This window comes from Erigeron canadensis, chromosome 5, assembly GCF_010389155.1.
Source record: "Erigeron canadensis isolate Cc75 chromosome 5, C_canadensis_v1, whole genome shotgun sequence".
Classification (NCBI taxonomy): domain Eukaryota; kingdom Viridiplantae; phylum Streptophyta; class Magnoliopsida; order Asterales; family Asteraceae; genus Erigeron; species Erigeron canadensis.
Window position 1 is genome coordinate 25,315,334 of NC_057765.1, and position 10,380 is coordinate 25,325,713.

The 10,380-nt window shown below is 33.6% G+C and overlaps 2 protein-coding genes across 2 annotated transcripts; both read right to left on the reverse strand.

Annotated features, from left to right (window-relative positions):
- Nucleotides 1–5,075: 5,075 nt before the first annotated feature.
- Nucleotides 5,076–5,867, reverse strand: LOC122601413 (lectin 11-like). Its single transcript, XM_043774175.1, has one exon. The coding sequence runs from the start codon at nt 5,865–5,867 to the stop codon at nt 5,076–5,078; it is 792 nt and encodes a 263-aa protein (XP_043630110.1).
- Nucleotides 5,868–9,526: 3,659 nt separating this feature from the next.
- On the reverse strand, nt 9,527–10,106 carry LOC122600712. Its single transcript, XM_043773464.1, has one exon. The coding sequence runs from the start codon at nt 10,058–10,060 to the stop codon at nt 9,566–9,568; it is 495 nt and encodes a 164-aa protein (XP_043629399.1). The 5' UTR covers nt 10,061–10,106; the 3' UTR covers nt 9,527–9,565.
- Between the last annotated feature and the right edge of the window lie 274 nt (nt 10,107–10,380).

Consider the following 10,380-nt stretch of genomic DNA (forward strand, 5'->3'; position numbering starts at 1 on the left):
AATTGTCCTATTTTGACTGGTCAAGTTTTTTTCTTCTAACTTTGACCGTAAATATTTTTGTATCTGTTATATATTAATTGATGAAAGTTATATCAATCAAAAGTACATTTAAAGTTCAATCAATTCATATATGTTATATCAAATGTTATATAACACAAACAAAAATTTTTACGGTCAAAGTTGAAAGAGAAAGACTCCAAAAGTCTAATAATATCGTAATATAACAAACATAGATAAAAACATGTTGAAAATGGTGATGTTGTCATTAATTTTTACATTTTTTTATTTTTTTATTATCTTAGTCTCCATTTATATACGAGGGAATATATTATAATGAGTAAATTACACTTTTCGTCCCTAAAGTTGGCCAATTTTTTCAATAATTGTCCTTTGGCCTTACGGCGTTAAAAAATAGCCATTAACGTACGCACGTGCTAGACACGTAAGGACACTAATGTCATTTCACCTTACACTGAGGGACGAAAAGTGAAAAAATAGTTACTTGAGGGACGAAAAGTGAAAAAATAGCTACTTGAGGGACGAAAAATGAAAATCATACAAATAAACTTATTCTTCCATTCTTTCTTTTCCGATCTTTTTCTCCGATCATTTTTACCGATGGAATTTTCCGACTTTGAATCCAAATCTATACCACAAACAAGATCATTTACTCAAATTCATGACATTCAAAACACAACCAATCAAACAAATTATAGTTCAAACATGTCAGTCATCTTTTTTTTTTCTTTTCTAAATTTTGATTTTAATTGAAAGGAAGACGGTGGATGGTAGTGATTCTAGGTGGCGGCGTTTGGTTAGTGGTGAATGTAGACGGCGGTGGTTGGAGGTGACTGTAGATGACGGTGTTTGGTGGTAATTGTAAGCGGTGGTGGTTGGTGGTGATTGTAGGCGGTGGTGGATGGTGGTGATTGTAGGCGGTGGTGGCTGGTGTTGATTGTAGTGGCTGGTGGTAATTATAGGCGGCGGTGGCTGTGGGTGACAGTTGCTCGTGGTGGTTATAGACGGCGGTGGCTGGTGCTGGTTACAGACGGCGGTGGCTGGTAGCGAGGCTGTTGTTGTTGGTTATTAGATGGTGGTGATTGGAGAGGCTTTGGGGTAAAGGAAAAATAAATGTCTAGTCGGAAAATTTCCTCGGAAAAGATGATCGGAAAATAAAGAATGGAATAATAAATTTATATGTATGATTTTCATTTTTCGTCCCTCAAGTAGCTATTTTTTCACTTTTTGTCCTTTAAGTAGCTATTTTTTCACTTTTCGTCCTTCAAGTAGCTATTTTTTCATTTTTCGTGCTTCAAGTAGCTATTTTTTCACTTTTCGTCCCTCGGTGTAAGGTGAAATGACATTAGTGCCCTCACGTGTCTAGCACGTGCGTACGTTTAACGGCCATTTTTTAACGCCGTAAGGCCAAAGGACGATTATTGAAAAAATTGGCCAACTTTAGGGTCAAAATTGTAATTTTTAAAGTTTAGGGATCAAAAGTGAAAAACATGCCAACTTCATGGACGAAAAGTATAATTTACACTTATTATTATTATTATAGTATTGAATTGTATGATGATCTGGGTTTCTTTTATTTATCGTTGTTCAGATCGATTATCAGGTTTCATAATTTATTGTTCATACATATATATATGTATGTGTTATATTGATGATTTCTTGATATGTATGTATAGGTTTGATTAACTGTATGTTTATATCGATAATCTTTGTATGTGTACATAATATTGATATGTTTCTAGGGTTTCAATCCCTTTGATGTTTTCTGTAATTTCGTTATAGTTTGTTAAATTTCTTCAATTATAACTATATGATTTCTGGGCCTTATAGTTTGTTAAACTTGTTCAATAATAATTTCTGGGCCTACTAATTGTTTATATAAATCAAAGATTTCTTGAATCGCTTATTTCTTCTGTAAGATATCATCTATCTTTTTCTTTTATAATATTAATACTTGTCATTGTTCTGTTTTAATTTGAAAATTTGGCTTAAAAGAGTCCCGGGAGTTATTGATTGTTACGATTGTGTTTTAGATAATTCTCAATGATTATTGGTGATTAATTAATCTGCAGGCACAATACCTAACCTTTCAGAATCATCATCTTCATGGAGAATGCCCCAGAGGTATCTATCTATCTTTCTGTCTGAGTGGTTCATCTCCTTTCTTTTTCTATCGATTTCAAAAACTCTAATTTGATGAATATATATATACATTTTCAGTGCATAGTTATCGGTGTTGACAATTCTCGTTGGGTTCCCTGCGACTCTGATATCTTTCGGGATCTACGTGATGCTATTAAATCCTATTGCGAAGCCAAATTTAAGGTATGTTGCCCTTTGTTGATCCTGCTTGAAACTTTTTAACATAAACAACTGGTGTTTTTGTTTTGTTACAGGCTAATTCAGATACTGTTGTGGGCTTATTCACAATGAGTTCCCTTCGTTCTAAACATTTGGTTTATCCCACTGGATCTATTGACAAAATAGTTGATAAGTTCCCACGTAGGTTTCATGTTCAATTAGAGTAGTTTTTTAATTATTATTCAACCACTAAACAGGTCCATGCTTGTTTCACATGTATGAATTCCGGCTGTGGTCAGGTGGACCTTTTACGTGGTAGAATGCTTCGGTCATCATGATTATAAGAAAAAGAGGCTGGTTATTTTCGTTGGAGGGTATGTAATTCTTCTTATTACTTTTTAGTGTATCTATATCTTTTTCATTGCAAACAACGTTTTCTTATTTAGTAAACAAAGGTTAAAAAAAGTCAACAGTCAACCACTTCCCTCTTCTACTTATCTATATCTGTTTCACAAGTCAAATCCAACCCTGCTTGTAATAAACAAATGACTAGAGTTTAGCTCCTAACATAGACCGCTCAAACTTACATCAGTCCAGAGTTTTACCGACTTCATTTAGACCCCTTTTGTGACCATTCATACACTTTCTTCTTTTTCCCTTTGGAGCAATACCGCTTAATCCCCTGTTCTTTTATTTTCTAGACGGGTTCGGATACTAGAGATTTGATTGTACTTCTTAGCGGCGATGATATACCACACTGCAGATTCTTTTATAGAGTTTCTGCCTAGATAATATCACGACGTTTGAAAGAAAACAAACAATAACTATATGTAGAAGAAGTAGGACGAGCAACTTACATGCGTAATTAAATAATATGTTAATAGTTTTGGGATGTTCCTAGTTGTACTTGACTTTTGTACAAATTAAAATTTAGTTTAATAGTTTTGGGATGGAGATTAGTGTGCATGTTAGATCATAGACGGTTTAGCAATTTTCGTGCCATTCTAAGCCCTGTTTAGAATGGTCGATGGAATTGCTTTAAATTCAATCAACCCTTGTAATCTGTTTTATTCACTCTCTCTTGTATCCTAGCTTCTCGCTAGTTTTGGTAACTTATATATGCCAATATAAATGTGTTTGTTTGGTTGCCAGGCTTACGAACCTTCTATGCTATTTGTGGAGACAACTGCAAAGGCATTTAGAGGCAAGGGTATAGCTATTGATATTATCAACTTCTTTAAAGGTGAACCACCCATATATCTTGGTTCTAACTACCCGTGTGGAAGAACGGAGCTTGAGGCGCTAATTAGATTGTGCAATGGTTATGACAAAGGCAACCACCGCCTTGTAGACGTTGGATCACGTTCTATTTGTGACTCACCGTGTCCAGTTTATTAAAAGTAAACCCCTTTCAGTACAAGGAACCGAATGTTACTCTTAAAAGGAAATTTGGAGCAGGGGAATCAAGTGCTGCTTGGGGAAGTAAAAGGAGAGCAATAAAAGTAAACCCCTTTTGAGTACAAGGAACAGAATGTTACTGTTAAAAGGAAATTTGGAGTAGAAGAATCAAGTGCCTGCTTGGGGAAGTAAAAGGAGAGCTGTGGTGGCCTGATGCATGCATGCATGCTGCCCGAAATGCACTGTTAACGGATATGTATGCTCTGCTGAATTGTTTATGTTTGTCTGTTCAACGGATCACATTAAAGATTACCTGTTTGACGCTCTATTCTAAACCGTCCCTCCATAACCCGCCCAATCCATTTATCAAAGCGTTACAACTTTACATCATTTATTTGTCTATCTGGGTTGTGCCTAAAGCAGAGGCTAAGAAAAACATGCAACTGTTGGTAGTTTGTAATAAGAGGGATGATACGCCTAACTCGGTTCATATTTATGATCATGTTGAACTTTCGTGGAATTAAATGATGTTGCATATCTTTTCTTTTGTATTTTTTTTTTCTGCAACCTCACGAGGCCACGAAAGGCTGATCGCATGACAATTCACCATGGATGCTGATAATACTTGAATACCATGGAACCCGAGGAGAAGGTCCAAGAGGACTGAACACCTACTTGTTCATATCTTTTATGCTATTTAATGTTGATCGTTATCCTTAAAGCATGGATAAAAGTTTTTTTTTCAACTCTTGGGTCATTTCCGGATGTCCAAATTATGAGAGTTTGCAAGTTGATTTCACCTTTGATCGTGATATGAGGATTAAAACAATCATGAAGGCTTGGGTTGTAAACTGCTAACATAAAGATATGTCTACAAAATCTGAGGCTAACCTCCAAATGAGGTTTTTTCAGTCAAAGTACATAATATTCAAGCAGGATAGCGCTCATAGGATCGTCCAATCCTACTAGCCAAGACCTTGTTGAGTGTACACAGGATCGTTGCGTAGGTGAGATTGAGTTGGGATTGTCATCTTTTGGGAGTCCCGTCATGCAAAATGTGTTTCTGGTTAACTCAACCTTTCATCGAAAGATGTAAAATTCTTAAACAGCAAATGTTTTAGGTCACCCAGTATAAAAGCGAAACCACTTATATGCGGAAACGTCATTAAAGTCATAACAGAATCATTAAACAACTTTAAATGGTGTTTCTAAAAGCATCATAATGTCTATAAAAGGAAATCCACAAACGACTATAATAATAATAATAATGATAAAGTTTACAAATATGTCAAAATCAACGAAATCATGCATTAAACAACTTTAAATGGTATTTTTGCAAGGCTCGCAATGGTGCATCTTTAGATAGAACTAGTGAATGACCACGATATGATGGTATTTCTCTGAAAACTAGCTCCAGTTGCAGCAGAAAATCCAAAAATAACCCATTCAGGCAACTCATTTCTGAGATCAACTTTGTAAACAAGTCCATCTTGACGTACGATTGTATTGTTTCGATAACCAGTGAAGGAAACACTAAGATTTTTGGAGACCGAATCATATGTAATCCAAGCTTGACACTCTCTTCCACGAGTTATATCGCTAAACCAACTCTGAGTCCTAACAGAAGTAAGTGAGCTAATGCTGATACCCACATGATCGGCAACTCGAGAAGTGTTAGAGGGTAACGGGTCCCACCTATTATAATAAGTATCAAACTCCACCGCAACAAATCTGTTTGTGGCGTTAATGGTGATGGGATCAATTGGAAGTCCCATTGCTCCACCCTTTGTGATCACAGAGTTTTTCTCAGCAAGAAAGAATGCAAGGCCATCACCATAATTTGTAGCCCCATTCGAATCGATCACAAATGTAAAATTGGTACTAAAACTTGCTAACTCACCAGTACAATTGTCCCAAAGGCGAAGTTGTCTATAGTATATGGCTTGTCCTGCCTTTTGGGTTCGATCTGAACCAATCTCATTTGGGGTCAATTGTAGTCCACCATCAGAGATATAACTTCCATTAACTTGTATTTCACGGTTCAAATGCTGTGGACCGATATTTGGTAAGTTGAAAGTAATTGAAACTGCATAAGGAATGGACACAATAAGTAAAAAAGTGATCATGATATGGATCCTAGAGAAGCTCATGATTGTGTAAATCTGCTAGCAAATTTTGTTGGATTATTGAAGTTAGATACAAATTTCTTTTTTTTTTAAGTTGAGATGAGTGGTTAATTCATTGTCTCGTTTTATAGGTTTAGATTTTCTACTTGTATGAAAAGTTCAAAGAAAGCTATGAACAATTCTCGAGTACTTCATAAGAAGTCAAACCACGAACTGGTTAATGCCTTACATTTATTTTTTCAAATGAACATGATGTTTAAATTTTATAATAATTTGTCATTTTAGTCTTATCATATTTTTTTCAAATGTTAATTAGTTTCTGAGATAAGGGAAAATAGCTTAACAAAAACACTAATTATTGGGACATATATAAACACCCGGGGATTAATTTATAATAATTGTCATTCTAGTCTCTACCATATTAAAATTCATCAAAAATGTCAGTCCTAATCGAAAGCAAAGAAACCAAGTTACAACATATGACAAGAACTAATAAGTCATAGAGACCACACAAAATTGAGCTTTGGTACACCTATACAAAATGCAATGAAATGATAAGGGCCGGAAACTCCTCACTAGCAGAATTTTTTGTTGCTTCCAATACCGTTGCATTCGAGTTCTTCCTTAAAAGACCAACTCCAGACGAAACAGATTGCCGCCGATATCTTTTTAATTATATCACATTGACCCATAAAGGATTAAATCTACTGCAGTGCCTCTAGAAGGAGAGACCCGTGGTAGTTCAATTTAAACGAGAAAGTGACTCAGTCTTGCACGTTAAGTTGAGCAGTACCTGACGCATCTCTATCATGTACTTTTACATTGTCCCTAATGGTTAATGGTTATTTATTCATTCAACACTTATGACTCGTTCATATCTCGAATATGTATCCTACGTACGTAAACACCTGTTTCAAGGAAATTTTCTTTATGGGTTATCGTTACTGTATTGTTATTGCCAATTTTAGTTCTGATCATATACTATACATAAAGTGATAAAACTTTCCTTATAAATTTCAAGGAGCTCGAGAGACTTTATATTTATTGTGTTTCGTACGATATAAAATTTAGAACATGTTTTTAAAAATATTAGTTGATATTAATCTTTTAATGAAGAAGCTATTATAAATTAAAGAAATTTGATAGAATAATTTCAAAGATATTAAGAAATTATATCAACTCTAAAAGATAAGAAGTATGAAAGTAAAAAATATAAAATTAAAAAACATAAAATAATAATAGAAAGTGATGAGTATATAAACTCTAAAAGATAAGAAGTATGAAAGTAAAAAAATATGAAATAAAAAACACAAAATAATAATAGAAAGTGATGAGTATTGCAAAATTATTTCCAAAATCATTGAAAGTAGAAATTGAAACGAAAAATAATTTACAATAAGAAACATCAATCGAAATAAACGGAAAACTAATGAGTATTGTGAATTTATATTCGGAGATGATTACGTGTATATATATTTGAAGCGTATCCGCTACTATTATATATATATATATATATGGACAATCAAATAAGAACAACCTTAAAGTTTGAACACGGTAACGGCCTTTGAAGAAAGATGACTTATATTATAAGATATTGAGTTGGACAATCAAATAAGAATAACCTTAAAATTTGAACACAGTGAGAACACTTAAAAACTAGACTTTGATGCATTAAAGTTCCATAAAACTAACATAGTGTATAACTAATTATCGTTATTTAAATGTTTAACAACACATTGATCTGTCAAAATCGAGAAAATCATGTTTTTTTATTTTGTGCATCCATCTTGGATGCATATTAATCAAAATCATGCATCTAACAAAAAACGTGTTTTTTTCGATTTCAACGGATCAATGTGTTGTTAAACACTTAAATAATGATAATTAATTAGTTATGCACTATGTTAGTTCTATGGACTTTTAATGCATCAAAATGATGTTTTTAAGTGCTCTCACCATTCTTATTTTAAGAGTGTTCATACCGGAGTGTTACCTTATATATGTGTCTATATATATATATATTATGTAATAGTTCACTTATAATAAGATGAGATAATCTTAAAACTATAACAAACTTAGAAAAATGATTATATCCAATTAAGGGCATGTTTTCTTTTTTAATCATTAAGTGCTGAATGTATAAATAATGTCTGAATGCATTAAGTAAAAAATAGGTAATTGACGGTTATTTTTGTATATTAAGCAAAAAAAAAACATAAAATTTGACTGAATGCATTAAGTTTATTAATAAAAAAAAAACATGGCCTAAGTCTTCTTTGCAAACAAAAATAAAAATAACTTAAATGATCAAAAATATAAGGTCCAAAAGAAATGTGAACGCCCGAAAATAAAAAACAAAAATGGTCACCCAAAAAAATGTGGCCTAATCTGAAGCCCACAATTTAATAAATAGAAACGGGCCAAAACAAATGAAATTGACCCATTAATAAAATAAAACGAACCCAAGGAAAATAAAGTAGCCCGTTACGATTCTTTGCACGTAAAATCCGTAATTTTCTTTCTGATATTTGGCCCATTAAGAAAATAAAACAAGCCCAAAGAAAATAAAGTAGCCCGTTATTATTCTTTACACGTAATCCGTAACTTCCTTTTTAGTATTTGAAATAATTCAATTACATCCCAAACTCATTCCAATACCCAAAAGTATGTATATCAGTATATGTATAAGGATTAAGGAATAAAGATAACACACCCATAAGTCTATGGACATCACATATTTTGAGCCCATATATACTTGGGGTATAAGTGTATAACAGAGAAAGTCTGTTGTGATAAAGCATGGGCCTATATGATTTAAGAGTGAACAGTTTTTTTAGAAAAATACCCAGGTCATGTAGATCGAGTATAACACATTCAAATCATATACGAAAGGTACTCCATCTAATTGTTTTATATTCTGATCCTATTCGTCCAACATTTAACCATGTACATGTACACTGATTAGTCCATTACATGTGTAGTTTGGTGACCTTTGGTCACGTTCCACCAATAACTAAGATGTCTTGGATTATAGTTTGCTGTTTGCCCATTTGCTAGTTTTCTTTTTCAAAATAATACATGAATCATGAATGTCCATTTGCTTTGTTTACTTTTACAAGGAAAAAAAAAAGTTTGCAAATGTGTAGATTATCAATCACTAAATGAAATTCAAATTTAGAGATACAAGACTTAACAGAGTTTTGCAATCCTATTGTGATCTTGTGAGCCTAACCATGAACTTGCTTAAGAAATCAAATATCCCTAAATAGTAGATACCAACTAAAGTGTATGGGGACATCAAGTGGTTTTTCCTTCGATGCCTGCTCAGCGAGGATGTAATGGGACCCGGCCGTTATGATAACGATTATCATGGTTTGAGCAGTCCCTCACCTTTGGACGGATGGTCGGGGGCCGTCAAAAAAGAAAGTGAAATCAATCAGAAATCATCACCAAAGATTGTCGGATTTCATACTTTTCTCGAATTCCATTCTTGCATCTTTATAAAATCTTAATCTTGTAGATCATCATATCAAATCACCATCTTCCTCACCACATTTACAAATGATAACAAAGACAATGCTTTTTTGGACCCATAGACAATATTTTCTAGATTATTAACCTTAATTAAATTTCTGTGTTTCAATACATTATATCAAATATCCTCTATAAACAATGTTCATCAATAAATCATAAAAATGACTATATATTACATTAGAGTCATATTATGGACCATCATCTCCATCTTTAATCAAATTACAAATATCTGAACACTCAACCAAACAATAATGTCTACTCCTAAACCCTGGTTTAAAAACAACCAACGGTTTTCGTACATTTATCGGTCCTTCACCAGGCGACCCATCTCCACCACGTATACAAGTAGTCACACACTTTATAGTACAAGATTCCGCTTTCCTTGATTTCGGCTTTTGTATCCTAGCTTTCTTGCAATCTCCATCTAGTCCTTGTTCACAATCTCCAGACAACATTTGTGGTATGTTTGAAAGTGTTTCTGCTGCATCCGAAGGCGGGTTTCTTGGCTCAAAGGCTATTGCACCACCCATGGTGCTAGATAGTATCAATACGGCTGATGCCGCGGTGGCTAGGAAGATAGTTGTGGGTTTTTTGAGGGTGTTCTTGATGAGTAATTGTGGCCGGTGACGACGATGGTGTGAAGGTGAATATTGGATGAATTGGGGAGTAATAGGAAGGAGCATTTTTTTGTGAGGTTCGTTATGTTCCACCTATTAAAAAGTTTGTAAAGGATCATGTAACAGAACACATGTGTGGTAAGTGGCACACAAACGTCCAGATTGACAAATTGGAGTCACTACTTGTGTTATGTCAAAAAAAAAAAAAAAAAAACAAACAACTCAAAATTTATTCATATAAACTCCAACTTTGTACAATTTATATTAGCATAGAATATAAATTAAATATTTTGTTTAAAGTTTATATTTCCATATAAATAATACAGTATTAAATTACTTAACTAATAATACTAACTACATACATAATTTGAGTTGGCCTTTTATCT

Bases quoted from the DNA above. Each gene is read 5' to 3' on its own strand.
- LOC122601413 (XM_043774175.1), bottom strand. From the start codon at position 5,867: ATGAGCTTCTCTAGGATCCATATCATGATCACTTTTTTACTTATTGTG.
- LOC122600712 (XM_043773464.1), bottom strand. From the start codon at position 10,060: ATGCTCCTTCCTATTACTCCCCAATTCATCCAATATTCACCTTCACAC.